The 16,141-nt window shown below is 39.2% G+C and overlaps 1 protein-coding gene across 2 annotated transcripts in view; it reads left to right on the forward strand.

The window, feature by feature from the left end:
* The first annotated feature begins 160 nt into the window (after positions 1–160).
* Positions 161–16,141, forward strand: part of HEATR5B (HEAT repeat containing 5B) — a 52,517-nt gene continuing 36,536 nt past the window's right edge. Inside the window, exons 1-15 of one of the 2 annotated variants that reach the window (XM_053973015.1) lie at positions 161–246; positions 2,716–2,882; positions 3,300–3,511; positions 5,079–5,187; positions 6,122–6,271; positions 6,775–6,946; positions 7,291–7,448; positions 8,417–8,666; positions 10,157–10,312; positions 11,720–11,970; positions 12,424–12,535; positions 13,741–13,893; positions 14,185–14,284; positions 14,667–14,776; positions 15,728–15,891. In XM_053973015.1, coding sequence (XP_053828990.1) covers positions 2,757–2,882; positions 3,300–3,511; positions 5,079–5,187; positions 6,122–6,271; positions 6,775–6,946; positions 7,291–7,448; positions 8,417–8,666; positions 10,157–10,312; positions 11,720–11,970; positions 12,424–12,535; positions 13,741–13,893; positions 14,185–14,284; positions 14,667–14,776; positions 15,728–15,891 — 2,223 coding nt within the window. In that variant the 5' untranslated portion in view covers positions 161–246; positions 2,716–2,756. Of the gene's footprint in view, positions 247–380; positions 546–2,715; positions 2,883–3,299; positions 3,512–5,078; positions 5,188–6,121; positions 6,272–6,774; positions 6,947–7,290; positions 7,449–8,416; positions 8,667–10,156; positions 10,313–11,719; positions 11,971–12,423; positions 12,536–13,740; positions 13,894–14,184; positions 14,285–14,666; positions 14,777–15,727; positions 15,892–16,141 lie in introns of those variants that run through there. The other variant, XM_053973013.1, reaches the window with a different exon arrangement.

Genomic DNA, 16,141 nt, shown 5'->3' on the forward strand with positions numbered 1-16,141 from the left:
GGCTGCGTCGGGGCCGGGCCTGGGGCAAAGCCGCTCGTGTCCCCCGCAACGCCCCTCCTCTCCCGCCAGACCTGGGCACGGCGGGGGCTGAAGCGGCCGAGCTCGCCGGTGATGGTGCCACGGCCGGGGGCGAGCGCGGCGCAGCGCGCCCACGCCTGTCCGTGGCCGTGACCGGCCCCCGGGGCCGCGGTGTCGTGCCTGGTGCAGCCCGGAGCTGGCGGGACGCGGCCGCCGCACGGGAGGAGCGTAAGTGACCGTGAGCGGCCCGGTGCGGCCGGCGGCTGCGGCGGAGCTGCGGCAGGGTCCGCGCTTCCCCTCGGCGTGCGCGGGTCGCTGTGCGCGTGTGCGTGCGGGGCTGCGCGCTCGGAAGGCAGCGGGCATCGTTCCCTCGGCATCCTTCCCTCGGCATCGTCTCCTCAGCCTCGTTGCTTGAGCATCGATCCCTGACGGCCGACGCTGCACCGCTGCAGTACCTCCTGGGGGGGTTTCAGAGCCAGGCATGATGCCCTGAGAGCTGCTACAGCTTTTTAAAGTAGCCGATACAGGTAGGGGGACCCAGGCGCGAAAACCTTTTCACCTGATGGAGTCCTTCAGGAATGTGCGACTTCGCCTAAACTTGCCTGTTTCTCGGCTTTTTCACTTCCCTGAAGTGCACGCGTGATGAAGATATAAGTAGTTGATTTAGCCACAGGAAAACAGCTAGGGAATAGAAAGGAATTTTAGTACCTCTGAACGATTTTGTATATCTGTAATGCTCCAACATACCTCGCTGGCTGCTGGTTAATTTTGGTTGGCTTTGGCTCTTCATCCCGTGGAGATCACAGTGTATTTATTTCTTGTAACATTCACAGCAAGATCCTTGCCAGGATCGGTGGAACTCGGTAGGCTTCTCACTGCTTTTTGGAGCAAACCTTTGGCCAGTGCCAGTGAGCGTTGATTGTGTACATAGTAGCTCTGTGTTAGACTGACTCTTCAGTCAGCTGAATATTTGTGTAATTGTTCTCGTGTCTGGTGCCTTGTGCTTCTCCAGCACAGCTGAGTGTATGTGCAGGTTTTGTCGCTTAGAGCCTGTGTTTCCTACATTTTAGGTGAAGAGGTTCAGGAGTGTGGGGAGGGTGCATAAGGTGTCCATGGCTCTTATGGCCAGAGGCAAATGAAACATTTTATGTGGGGAGGAAAAGGGATAATGAGCTGTGCTGTCCAACAGTGCTTATGGTATTTATGTGCTGTGTAGGTGTGACAAGCAGTGCAGATCTCTGGGATGATATCCAAAGAATCACAGTGCCATCATTCATTCCATCTCTCTCTGCTCTCATGTAAAGGTGTTTTGAGGTGACGTGTCTGAGTTACTGACAGGCAATGTCTTCTCAGTTCTTTATAAGTGTAAAGAAAAAACCAAAAAAAACCCAATGGAAAATGTCTTTGGAGGAGTTAGGGAGGGCTGTGTGTGCTTCCATATGTGGCTCTTCCACCTTTGTTGGAGCTGTATGCAGTGAAAAGTGCTGAAGTGCAGGGAAGAACCTTAACATTAAAGACATTGTGATGCTTTAGTTTCATCAGGACCAAATCATTAAGGTGGATTTAGAACTATAATATAGCATTAATATGTCACTTTACTAATGTCTCATTTGGGGAGTGTTTAAAAACAATCAATTTAAGCCACTTCATTTGACTTTAAGAATTTGTTGAGTTTGACCATGATTGAGGAAGCAGCTGTGAGCTCTTGAGAGCAAAAGTGGAGCAGTGCAGCTGTCAAAAGATGATGCCTGTTGAAAGCTGATGTCTTACATAATACTCTGTAGTTATGTTGCTTTCTCTGTTTTGCCTGGGATCCTAGTTTCAGCATCTCTGTATTCAGGTTTTGGGGTTGGGTTGCTTTTTTGCATTTCGGGTTTCTTTTTGCTGAAGGTGGTTGATTTAATATTGTGATTTTAAGTAAGTTTTATGGGGTTTTTTTCTTCTGTCAGCTCTGCATTCAATAGCTACACTTTTCTTTAGGTGGTTTGCTAAGATGAAGTTGGCAGTGTGTTTGCTTACACCGATAGTATGCTTTTGGTAGTGCTTTGATGCCAGCCCCCATTGATTGTGCAGGATCACCAGTGCTTCAGATGCAGGATTTTGCCTGCTGGAGAGATGTGCAGTAGTTTGGCTGCTTGTCTTCTAGGCTGTCACTCCTAAGGCTTGCTGGATTTCAGGGAGCTTGCTTGTCCACCACTTAAAGCAAGACTAATGGGATCAGGGAAATCTTAAGTCAGTGATGCCAAATCCTACCCCTGTTCCTGCTCCTCCCAAACTTGCATTGCCTGGAAATTCCTGCTTGTGGTAGGCTCATCTTCTTAGCTTGGCTGTTGAAGGGTGTTGAGAAGGGGGCCAGGTTCATTCCCCAGCTTTGGGCGTGTGCTCAAGGTCTTGACAATCCTTTTTCATGTAAGTGGGGACAGTGAGATGATTCCTTTACCTTCTTTAAATTTTGGTGTATTTTTCTTGGCTGAGAGTTTGTACCCTGAAATTGCCTGTAGGTGCTCTTTTTACAGTTAACAGCTCCGTTCCCTGAAATACTAATGAATGGACTTAGTTTGTAAATATATGAGTAGCTTTTATGTGGGACTATTTAGCTAAGACAAGTCTAAGCAAGCTGAATATTTTAATTTGATTTTCAAAGCTTTGTACTCATATACTGTACTTTATACTAATATTTATATTTTTATTTTATAGTTTCTACACAAATTCACAATAAAATCGGAATTCAACCCATTATGGAGCTGGCTCATAGTTTGTTACTGAACGAGGAAGCATTAGCTCAAATCACAGAAGCAAAGAGACCAGTTTTTATCTTTGAATGGTTGAGATTTTTGGATAAAGTGCTGGTAGCTGCTAACAAGGTAATTTAATGTTTTCCCCCCCCTTATTTCTAAATAAACTTTCTTTTAAAAAGCATTTGTATTAATTTCATGCCAGAGAAAGTTTACAGGTAATGACCAGATGGTACCTGTATGGTTTCAGATTCAGCCTGAAGAGTCTCTGTACTAATTTTAGATTTTAAATGTTTAATTGTAGGCAGCTGGTAAGTATTTTTAAAAAGTAAAAATTAAATAGGACAGTGGCTAATTCTGAGCATTTAGCATCTGTCTCTGCTGTTGTTGAATGTATCTCATATCTCTCTGAGACAAGCAATTTGCTGAGTTACATACAGTTGGGAGTGGTAGAAAGTTTACTTCCATTTCTTGTAGATTTTTTCTGGGTATTAGAAGCAACACAGTGGATTAAACTACTTTTATTTATTTTTGATCTGTTAACAGACAGATGTCAAGGAAAAACAGAAGAAACTTGTAGAACAGCTAACAGGGCTCATCAGCAGTTCCCCTGGGCCACCCACACGGAAGCTGCTTGCAAAAAATCTCGCTGCTCTCTACAGCATTGGAGACACATTTACTGTTTTTCAGACGCTTGACAAGTGTAACGACATCATCAAGAGCAAAGATGATACTGCAGCCTACCTGCCCACAAAACTGTATGTTCTGGGGAAAGGGGAATGATTTTTAAGCCAAGTGGTCCTGGATATTACAGAAGAATCTGCCTATATATGTTCATGCTATGTTTATTTATATTTTGTGTGGTTGTTTGGAGTTACGTATGCTTGATATAGATAGCAGAGAAAAGCGCTGGATTAAGATTGTGGAGGGCAGGACTCAAAGGTGACACATACATGTCTATGTGAAAGTGAAATGGTTTTCTCTAGGCAAGGTGACTCTTCACCTGCTTATGGCATGGAGAGGATAACCATTCATTAAGTCATTCCACCAGTGGAATTAGTGCTCAGGTATCCCATTGAAGGTGGAACCTGCAGATTGTCAAATCAGAGTGTTATCTGTGCCTAGAGAATTGTAACAAAATATTCAAGTTTTTTTTCCCCTATCAGATGTTGCCTTTTCTATTCCCCTAGCATGCTAAGCTGCACAGGTCTCTCAAGCAGATTCTTTTCATGTGGATATGTGTGTGCATGGATGTGTGATCCAGTTTGTCTTTAGTCATAGGAGCAGTCAGTCCCATTGATAGGAATTTGGTTAATGCCACAAACAGCTTCAACTGAAACCGTTTTTGGTACTTTCCCATGTACTGCTTCATATGTTCCTGGTGTCTAGTGAATCCAAATTTGGTCTTACCTTCAGACATTATGACAACAATAGGATTTGACAATAAAATCTGAAATAGTCACTGTTTGGGCAGATACTGTCCTCTTATTTCTAGCTCTTGCAGCTGTGTGAGGATCTTATGTAAGTGGGAAGTGTTTTCTACTAGAATATGCTCTGAAATTTATGCTACCAAGTCATAGTCCAGAAGGTTTTTTCATGGACACATGCCCATTAAAGGGGAGGCTGTAATGAGTTTGTGATGTAACTTCGCTAAAAAAGTATTTAGCCAGCAATTACAGATTTTAAAAAAGCCTCATTCATTTGTAATGAAAAAGTGTATGTTTTCAGGAGCTGCTTCCGTGACTGTCCTGGAACAGTTTGTATATATAACTGCAATGTGGTGATAACGAAATACTCCTAATCTCAAATGACAGAGCAAGAAAAACATGTAAATAACTGGATCCAGAGATTTTACAGTGCCTGTGCAAGAGATTTTCCTGCGTTGTGCAATAATTTCTGCATTTTAAGTTCTTAGTCTTAAAAAACCCCCATAATTCAATATCTACAAAAATGTGTCAGGATTTATTACAGGCTAGTGGCTTTCTTGCAGATGTTTGGAAAAGAGACAGTTTATTGAAACACGAAACCCTAATCTTGCTGAGATTTCAGCCTATCTTGTTTTCTCCAGAATTTTTCACTCGAAGTGTAGATCCTATAGTAATACCCTTTCAAATACATTTGTATTCTTAAAGGCTGGTAACTTTTCTGTTGCTTTTTTTGGTAAACAAAAAAAATATTTAAATAGACTTTGTTAAACAGCCAGTATAAGTAGCAAATAGATTTTTATTCATCAGTGTTGATTAGAACATACATTTCTATTTAACTATTTGTTTTCATTTGGATAATACATTAATATGTGTACTTTTTTCTTCTGTTTTCTCATAGGGCTGCTGTGGCATGTGTTGGAGCATTTTATGAAAAAATGGGGAGAATGCTGGGTAGTTCTTTTCCAGAAACTGTGAATAATCTGTTAAAGTCTCTGAAAAGTGCAGAGGTAAGTTTCAGTTTATTTATGTGGTCTTAATTTAATTTTAAACTGAAACTTGCTTCCTCCAGTGGTGTTTGCCAAATTACCTAGATGGTTTTTCTTCCGCACTGAAGGATGCAAATCATTTACCTAGCTAGTTTCAAGTCTACTGCAGACAGTTTATACTTTATCATATGAATATTGTAATAGTTACTTTATAGTGGAGTCAATAATTAAAATTCAGAAATGTCATTTCTAACTACTGTGTGTTAGGATTTTTGCCCATGTACTCTGAATAAACATTTAGTTGCTAAAAATTAATAATGAATACTTAAATTTTGAGAGGAAGCTGTTACTCTGCATGTGAGCAGAATACATTGTGACCTGAAAAGAGAGTGTGTCATAATACTGAAGAGAATGTATCCTGGGCTGTTAGTGGGTCTGATTTTATGCAAATAGCTCTGTTGGGACAACTTGGAATACTGACTATGTGGATCTTGTGGTGGCAGCTGTTTTCTTCAGCTGTGTTGTTGTACCTGTGTGATTTTTTTTTTTTTAATGTGTGTGTGCTCTCAGATTCTAAGTACCTGCCTGTGTGCAGGTATAACATGAAGCTACTAATTTACTTGGGCTTCCCATTCTCTCTCATCAGCTGCTTTTTCTTTTTTACCCCCAAGTCTGTAGTTGATAAATAGTGGGGCAGTGCAGAAGCATTTTATCTAGACCTGGTTTGATGTGTTGCCTGGGCTCAATTTATGTCACAACTGAGGGACTTTTGAGTAAAGCTGTGTGGTGTTTACTTCTATTTAAAATCAGCTACATATCGGTTATATATGCCTTCATTTTCAATATTTGCAAAAACATTCCTGCACAGAAGCAGGAAAATGTGTAAGTATACACCTGGTTCTTAATGTAACTGCTGTGTCCACATTTTTGCATCAATGTTTTTGTGTGTGTGCAGTCTCAGGGCCGCAGTGAAATCCTGATGAGTTTGCAGAAAGTCCTCAATGGACTTGGAGGAGCAGCAGCTTCTTGTCACCGTGATATTTATAAGAATGCCCGGTCTCTGCTGACGGACAGATCGATGGCTGTGCGGTGTGCAGTGGCTAAGGTGGGTGTCTTCTCACCAGTCACAGAGAAAACTAAAAACAGAAATTTCTGTGCTGTGACTGGGGAGTACCTGCGGTTGAACTGGGACCTGTTGTTCAGGAAGGGAAATTTGATAATTAGTTGGACAAGGTAAGTCCTTACTAGTTTACACTGCAGGCTCAGACATTTGACTTATTTCACAGGTACTGTAGTACTGTATTCCCCACTTGTTAAAAAGTATGAGATAGAGTATATTATCTGTGAGCCTCAGTGGGAGAGGTTTTTAGTAACATGGTTCTTGTGTAGAGCTGTCTTTTAATTTTTTAATTTATGTATTAGCCTCTTCCATGACTCTTCTGATTGTTTACTCAGCTAAGATAGTTGGCATGTGGGAGATTGTAAATTAATATTCTTGAAACTTTCATATTAAAATATTTTCTGAATAAACCTGATGATAGCAGTCTGATACTTAGATAAAATATAAGAATGGTCTCCTGGTGCTTAGCAAGTCTATTTTTCCTACAGTGTCTGCTGGAATTACAGAATGAAGCAGTGTTCATGTGGACAGCTGAACTAGAGAATGTTGCAACACTGTGCTTTAAGGCTCTGGAAAACTCAAACTATGGTGTGCGAGTTGCGGTGTCAAAGCTTTTGGGGACAGTCATGGCTACAGCACTGATACCAAAACAAGCAGCAGGTACGAGTCCTTCTGGATTCCATGTCTACATCGGCAGACTTAGTTGCACCTTCAGTACCATGTTAGTAGATGGAAGCTTGTAGATGGATTGTTTGTTTTCACAATCAATAAGCTAAAAAGAGTGCAGAATCTCTACTGTAGTCATACAAAGAAAAGACAGCAAACTATCAAAAATCACTTGGGAGAAGTGGCTTATTTTTTAAGCATACAAGTAAATTTTTATCTGAAATATTGGGTAGATTTGTTTTTGCAAGCCAGTTTTGAATTAGTAAGTCTGGTTTCAAGATCATTGCTTGTGTTGGTTGGAACTTTGGGAACAAATCATTACTTTTCTTTTTAAAAAGTGATGCGGCAAAATGTGAAGAGAGCCACACTTGAGGAGGTCTTGGAGCTCATGGCCACAGGATTTCTGCGAGGGGGCTCTGGTTTCCTGAAGAGTGGTGGAGAGATGTTAAAAGTAGGAGGATCTGTCAATAGGGAAGTGCGAGTTGGTGTTACCCAGGTTTGTAATTTTTTTAATGAAGTAAAATTTATACATAATACCTTTTCATAGGAAAAATGCACATTTCTGTTCTGTATTTCTGTGTAAGTTAATTTACAGGTCTAATTTGACTCTTCTGTTTTGTGAGACGTACATGAGATATCATTCCCCTATCTACTTTCTTCTACTATTGATATGCAGTAACAATAGATTAAAATATGAGCTAAGGAAAACTTACTTGATCAGTGTACATTGGTGAGATTAACTTGCAAAAATATTTGAAAACTTAGTATGTTAAAGACTTTAGTTCCTTTTTAAAATTTTGTTTATTTTTAGAGAGGATGCTCTGTTACCCTTTTGTGGCGCCCTTCTCAGCTGCAGCTCAGATTAGTTAAATAACATTTCTTCTTTCCATATATCTCTCATAAGTAGGTGAAATCTGATGAATGTGGGAGCTCCTCTTGTCTGAGAGAGAAAGGTGGTGGCAGCATCTCTTCAGATTCAGACATTCTTATGCTGATGTGTATTTCAGTATGCTGCAGTAACTTCCCAGAATCCAGATTCTTTGATCATAGGCTATTCTGTGAAACCCTTTATTTTTTCTCAGCCTTTTTCAGGTGAACTTGGTGAATATTCCAGGTTTTCATTGTGAACTGGAACACGTTGATGTTGCTTTTATTTACATGGTGTTCTTAACTTTTTTAGAAAGAGGCACATTTAAAGCAATGAACCGGATTTTTTTTGCTGTCATCCAAAGTGTATTTTACACATCACAGTACAAGGGCTACTCTTGGTACTGGAGAAAGTTGGGTTTCAGCAGCAAAGATGTGGGTAATGAATTGGTTTATACTGAGTAACCTCATTAGGTTAGAGTTGCTTATTGCTAACTGGTGTTGCTACATTGTGTGTTATGCTCGAGTCTGGCTGTAGTTTCACATAGTCTTTTGGTTCTGTTTTAATCGGTTGCTGTGTGACTTCTGGATCTGCAGGCCTACGTTGTCTTTGTTACAACACTGGGAGGGCAGTGGCTGGAGCGCAACTTTGCAACGTTTCTGTCCCATGTGCTTGATCTGGTCTCCCATCCTCGTGCAACTCAGACCCACGTGGAGGCTGTTTACTCTCGAAGATGTGTGTCGTTTATCCTGAGAGCAACTGTGGGCAGCTTGCTGGGGGAGAAAGCACAGATTGCAGCTGCCAAAGAAATATGTCAAGCCATTGGTAAACAAATGAAGGCAGTGGGTGAGAACCATTTTTCTTCATTCAAGACCACTTGAAAGTTACTGTCATTTTACTGAGGCAGCCATTTTTTCAGCTTTCTTCCCTTAATTTTGTTCTTAAGGGAAGTGATAGTTCATCTGCTTTCTGTTTCAAATATTCAAAGGTTGAGTTCTGCTTCAAAAGTGATAGTATGATACTGGCTTGTTATCCCAGATAAGCAAATGCATTGTCAAAAGCCTAGAATGGAAGTGGAGAAGACTATGCATTTGCCATCTGTCTTGGGATAGGTTGTATTGAAAGTCATGCAGAGTTCTTTACTAACAGTGTAAAAAATCCTGTAGGTCAAGATCTTGTAGATCCCTGTGTCTGCCCTGCTAATATCCATACTAATATCCAATTGGATTTTGTGATAAAAATGATGTAATCTGAAGAATATGACCCCTTTGCAAAATTTTGTGGAATATGGAATCACTAAGAGGGCTAACAAAACTCTCTTGGCATCTGTTTCTTATGATAGGAAGTAGCTCATGCTGGAGATTTAAAAGAGTAAATTGGAAATACACATAATTTTATTTACCAAAGATATCTTTCTTTTCTGCTGACATCCATCGGAGTTTAAAACAATGTTTAACAAATGGAAATTAATTTGATTTAGAAACTTTTGCAGATTCTTCTCGTAACAATTTTTTGATGGGGTAGGGATGGAACTTTAAAAGGTTTCTCCTTACCATAAGTACTACTTCCAGGAAAACAAGTCTATTGAAAATACTGCTTCTGAGAGGAAACAGTTGCAGAAAATACTCCTCCTGCCACCTTGTCAAAGTTGCAGGAAATTCAGTTGTGTATTTGCATAGTTTGAAGAACTTCCATATTTTTGAGGATTTCTCATGAATATGATGAAAAATGGGAAGGGTTTTTACTTGATAATAATTGCTTCCCTTCGTATACAGCAGACCATTCTCTTAAATTTCTTCTGTAGTAGACGCACAAACATTAAGGTGGTACTGAAATCCCTTTTTGAAGCGATAGTTGCTGCTTCTGGGATGTTTTGCAGGAGAACATACTGTGGGATTAAGGAACTCAATTGGATAACACTGAGATGATTAAAAATTGTGATTATTTATTTACTCAAGGTCTCTTTTTTAGTTTCACTGAACGTACACGCATGCAAATTTGTATGCAGAACCTAGATATGTCAAGATTGTATATTTTGTTACTGTGTATAGATACACACATACAGTTACACTGTTTATCCTACCTCTTAATGCTCTGTTATCCATAGTAACTGCTGGGCATCTGTTTTTTATGGTCTTTGGACAGCTGTTTGGCTGATAGCTATACAATTCTTTCCCTGCTGAATATGTGTTGTTAGTTCTCACTATGACCAGACTTGTGGTTTTGTTTTAATGTAGGATTGATGTCAAAATGAAACTGTCACTTTCTGTCCTGTGAATGTTCAGGTGGGATTCTAGTGGTAGTTAAGCAAGACACTCTTGTTTTCTTTTCTGCAGAAGCAGTAGTGAATGATGCTAACAGTGAAAATAAATCAGGAGCTGCTGATGTAGCTGCAAGCCAGCACGTAATGGTGTGTGCCCTCCAGGAGCTGGGTAGTCTGGTTCAGAGTCTGAATGCCACTGCATCTCCTCTTATTCAAGAACCCTCTATTGGTATGCAAATAAATGGAAATAGATTAAGTGAGGCATTTGAGCAATGAATATGAAATATCATCAAATCTAGTTAAATAATAAATGAATATGAAAGAAATAAACCTATGAAATTGGTACTTCCTGTAGTACTCCAGATAACTACATTTGTCCACCTCATTGTGTGTAGTACCCTAACTTTAGTTCAAGTTTGACCAAGTGTTAAACAGCTGTTTGGATTGGAGTCTTTCTGGAGCTCTTTCTAAGGGTGAGTGAAGTAGTGATTTTTGGTATTGGTTTGTTTACAATAATGGTTTTATAGGAAATACATTGTTTTGCTGTGTAAGGTCAGAAATATTTGCTCCTGGAAAACATTGCCTTTAAATACCAAATTTCTGGGGAGAGGCAAAAGTATTTTGTCGAGATGAAGCTGTTGGTAGGGCCCTTTAAAAGAAGTAGTTCTTTGGCTGAAGTTGATTAGGGTTTGTGTGGGATTTTCTTCTTGTTTGTTCCAATATCTGAATCCACATTTATTCTGTAGAGTTACAGCTTTATGTTTTTTGAGTTAGTGGAGGCCTAAGTTTTTTCCACTGGAAGAACGAGCTTCTTCAGGCATTTCATCATATAGATTGTTGTCTTGTTGCATATGGCATTATTCCCATACTGATTTTATGCCAGCTTTGGAGTAGGGAAGACTGCTCATATTTATTCCCTCTGGCAGCTGTGTCCCATAAGAACAGAGGGGACTGTAGCTCAGTATTATTTCTGTTAGCTGCCATGAACTTAGCAGGTAGAAATTGTTCAAAAGCTCCAGAGAAAACAAGCAGCAGTGTGGGCTTTGAAGTAGAAGTTTGCCAAGATTTTGACTAAAGAAAGTGATGATCTGGAGACAAATTGGAGTGAAGGGTGCAGTTAGAAAGTGGGATTAGGTAGTTACAGAAGTTTGGAGAGGGAGAGTGTAGAAGGATGTAAACTTGCTGCAGGGGGAACAGCACCATGTCAAAAGCAGAGTACAGCTGTCAGTGACATCTACAGCCTGTGCTTGGCTACAATGTGAGGCAAACCCAAACTGTTGCTGTTATTGGCAATCTGTAAAATACTATGGGGATTGTCTCATCCAGTGCCTGTTCTCTTATACAGCACTGCTGCCTCTTTTCAGTGTTCAAGTAGTAGGAGTCAGTGCTGTGGCTCTGATGGCTCAACCTTTGCTGACAAAACCTGATGGGGAGCATAATGCTAGCATAATGCTAGTAATAAGTACCATCTTTCCTGAAAAGGTAAAGTCAGCAAAGTCAAGTTCTTTAATTTTTTCTTAACTTTCACATTGGCTCTCTAGTATTGATTCAGTTTACTCATCTATGTATATTAAAAAGCATATGTATATAAAAAAGTGCATCATAAGTTAAAGACTGCAACCTCTCGTTTCTGTAGGTCTGTTGGAGACAGTAACTTCAGTTCTTCTTCATCCCAGCATGGCTGCTCGACTGGCTGCTGCCTGGTGCTTGCGGTGTGTGGCTGTGGCATTGCCCTTTCAGTTGACTCCATTTTTAGACAGATGTGCAGAAAGACTCAACAATCTGAAGACCTCCCCTGAAGCTGTTAGTGGCTACAGTTTTGCAATGGCTGCTTTGTTAGGTGGTGTGCATCAATGTCCTCTAGGCATTCCTCATGCCAAAGGAAAGGTGAGATAGTGAGTGTTTCATCTGTGAGTGTACTAAAAGATACCTTTTTATCTACAAGTAATAGCTTTGCAAAATGAGTGGCATGCTAATGAGTTAAAGCATTATTGAAATTGAGCTTATGCCTTGTGCAAGAGTAGTGACCAGAGCACATGCTTTTAGAATCTCAGTTGCAATATTTAATAGCTCTTTTCCTCTCTTTCTCTTTCAAATTTGCTGAGAAGAAATTGAAATACTGAAAAATTGCTGAAATAATTGCTGAAGAGAATATTACTGGCTGTGTTATCATGTGAAAAACACTATTCAGCATGAAATGTAATCTGCATTCATTCTTTATGGAAGGTCAATTCAAATGAATTGAGCACATCTTTAGTCTGTAAGAGTGAACAAGTAGAAGTAGCTTTCAGTGGCTTCATTTATGTTTCTAAAACCCCCTGTGTTTTGGTGCTGGTGCAGATGGTGGTCAGTATTGCTGAGGATCTGTTACGAACTGCTGCGCAGAACAGCAGGCTCTCCTTGCAGCGGACTCAAGCTGGATGGCTTTTACTTGGAGCACTTATGACTTTAGGTTTGTAAAAATGGTTTGATTTTTCTTTTTATTTTAAAGCTTGTCCAACACTTCTGATTATCCAGTCTGGCAAATGGTCTTTACACATAATGGGCTCATTATCCAGCAGAAGAGTATTTATACAGGGGAAGCAGAGTGTAAGTGTACTTCCTTCAGCAATGTTGTGCTGGGGAGAAGTGAAATATTAGTATTTAGCTGAGCTGAAGTATGGTAGAAGGCGTCATACCTGAAAAAAAATTCTGTTCTGTTTTTAGAAACCCAGCCTTTAGTCATTCTCTGAAATGGCAAAATTACCCATACCCTTTCCTTCCTTAATACTGTGGTGTGGAAGAAATGGGCAGTAAATGAAACCCAGTGAGCATTCCAGCAAGTTGCATGTGTGTCTCTAGATAGGCAACAGCACTGAGTAGAAGTGTTGTCAATTTAAAAGCCCTTCAGTTTTCTTTTAAAAAAGCCAGCTTAATGTTTGTATCTGCCATTACAGAAGTATCACAAGCTGCATTTTCAGAGTTTATAAGTATACTCTTAAATTGTGCAGCAGTGCTGTTCTTTTCTGTTTTGTTTTGAGTTTCTTTTATATGGGAAAACATGATAAAGTTCTGATGCATTTTGCAATATTTTGATCTCTCATCAAATACCATTTATGTTTCATCTAATTTCTCTAAATTGTTTCTCTTACCAGTTTATCGTCATGTTTTTCTAATAGTGTATTCCTATTGTTGTTGTCCTCCAATATATTTTAATGTACTTGCACTGGATCTTTTTCAGAAGTTTCAAAAAAAAACTTGACTGTTAAACTAGTTTACATAATCAACACCTATCAGTTGTTTTTTTATTTGTTTTATGGACAGAGTAGAGTAGGCTAAAGAACCTTCAAAATTAATATAAAAAATTAGAAAGCCAGAATAAAAAGATAGTAAAAAGACAATTGACCATGGTTCTGTATGACATGACAGTGGGTAGGGTAGTCTATTTCCTATTTTAGGAGTGATACCCACAAGCAGATGTGATGTATAGTACTTATTTGCCACGCTTTCAACCTAGGAGTGAGAAAGGATTTCATTTGGTTTTCATTCTTTCAAGTAGGGCAGAAAGGAAGAGAAGTGAAATAAGGCAAAAATAGTTTGAAGAGCAAAAGCCTTCACAGCAGATTTTTCACACTTAAATACAGATTTTTCTTATACTGTCACTTTTTTTTTACTTAGGTCCTTCTGTTGTCCGGTATCATTTGCCTAAGATGTTGCTGCTGTGGCGAAATGTGTTTCCACGTTCTCTGAAGGAGCTGGAAGCAGAGAAGGCAAGAGGAGATTCATTCACCTGGCAAGTAACACTGGAAGGCCGTGCTGGAGCTCTGTGTGGTAAGAAATTCAGACTTTGAGATTATACCTGCACAGTAAACCAAAATGTGATCCCAAGTATTGTAGAGAGAATTCCTGTAACTTCCCCTCTTTCCTTGAAAATAAGTAAAATGTGTCAGATTTTCATCAGTGTGTCCTGGTTTTGACACACAATTTTATGAAGAGATCATACAGTCTTTGATTAAACATTTTTAATTGCTGCTCTTTTGATATTCTCAGAATTTTTATCTTGTTTATGTCCTATATTTGTTTTTTTCAGTGAAAGTTTAATTTAAACTGTTCTGTTATTAGCTATGAGAAGCTTCGTTGCTCACTGCCCTGAGCTCCTAACTGAGGATGTGATCAGGAAACTGATGACACCCATAGAGTGTGCCATGACAATGATGTCACAGTAAGTAGGCAGTTTTTGCTCTTTATTCACTTTTGTCTTTTCCTGGTCTTGAAATACTAGAACTAATTTGGAGTTGGGTTTTGTGTTTTGGTGTGTGTTTCTTCTCCCTGCATCACCTGTAATTAAAATAGGACTTCTGAGGAAGTGCATGTCACTGATTTATGGCAGCATGTTGTGGGTTTGTTGAGTTTGTAATTAAAGTTTTCTCTGTACAATTACTTCTGAAAATGTATTGTTAATTAAATAATGTTGTTCAGAGTAGTTCTCTGAACACTGTTTTCTTGCCTTGCCTAGAGTTATAGCCTGTAAAAAGAAATCTGAAAATACTCTCTTCTGTAACTGCAACGTTTCTGGTTTCTCTTTTTCATTTTTAATTCTATAGCATTCCATCAGTAATTAAAGCCCATGGAGCTCATCTCAAAGCCAGTGCAGCTATGGTTCGTTTAAGACTTTATGATATATTGGCTTTATTGCCTCCAAAGACATATGAAGGTACATAAATTTTTAACAGTTTTTGTTAAAGTAAAAATTCTACTTAGTACTTGTGATGCATATCTTTGAAGCAGCTGTAAGAGTCAAATTACAATTCTGGGAATCTGTAGGAATTTTGTACTGTGTTACTCATCTTCTGTATGTCATCTTGACAGTATAACGAGAGTATGAGTATTGCAAAGCATTCATAGAGTAACACTTGGAGTATAGCAGTTATGGTCCCCTTTGTAGGATTGAGAGGTATGGAGATCATGGTGTGAGATCAAATAATAGTTTCTTAAGTCATTATTACTTAAAAGATAGAGAACTTTATTTCTTAGTATACTGAAAAACAGATGTAACAATGGAGGTTTAGTTTTGGTTATATTCAGGTTTTTTTATTTGGTTGGTTTGTTTGGTTCCTTTTTAAACCTGATTTGATCTATTACACAGATCTGCTATTAGCAGATTGCCAACCACTGTCACACAGTCTGACAAGATTAACTTTTTGGATTTATTTTATTTTTTTTGTTAATTAATTATGGCTACATGATCATGTGGATGAACAGATCTTTTTTCCACATCTGGATTGTCATTCTATAAGGATGGCCCAATCTGTTGTTTAGAACAGGACACAATTCTGAGTAATGTGCTCTAGTGGACCCTGCTTGAGCATAAGGTGGGACTAGATGACCTCCAGTGGTTTCCAATCTTACCTATTATTTAGATATTTTATCCATTAGATAAATGGAACTGTAGCCTCTCAATTCCCAAATCATGAGAATATGATTTGGGAATTGAGAGCCTACAGTTCAATTTGAAGCCTTACTCTCAACTCCAGTATTGTCAGGCTTACTTCTCTGTTAGCTACCTCTAAAATTGAAGTAATACTACATTTATAACTTCTGATCACTAGCTGAAATGTTTTGGCTAAGAAGCAGCAATGATTCTTTTTAATGTCTGTCTTTCTAGGATCATTTAATGCGCTTCTTCGAGAGCTGGTAGCAGAATTTACTTTGACAGACAACTCTGCTAATACAACCACATCACTCCTAAGGTCTCTTTGTCATTATGATGATAGTGTTCTGCTTGGTTCTTGGCTGCAGGAAACAGATCATAAGTCAATTGAAGATCAGGTAACAAAAAAGCTAGAAGAATGAATTGACTGCCCTGTCTGTGTGATGTGTGTGTGAGGAAGCCTTCTAAAACTGGAGCTTCATACCTTGTTTTTAGTCTTATTTCAGAGCTCTTTTAGATGTAAAGGCTTCCATCTGCGGGGTACTGTTTTGATTAAAAACCGCCTACAGCTGAGATATAAATTGCATAATGCTACTCGTAGGGTTGTGCTTAATGAGCCTCATTTCTTTAAAAAAAACCCTAACTCAG

Source organism: Vidua macroura, chromosome 3, assembly GCF_024509145.1.
Source record: "Vidua macroura isolate BioBank_ID:100142 chromosome 3, ASM2450914v1, whole genome shotgun sequence".
In the NCBI taxonomy this organism is placed as follows: Eukaryota; Metazoa; Chordata; class Aves; order Passeriformes; family Viduidae; genus Vidua; species Vidua macroura.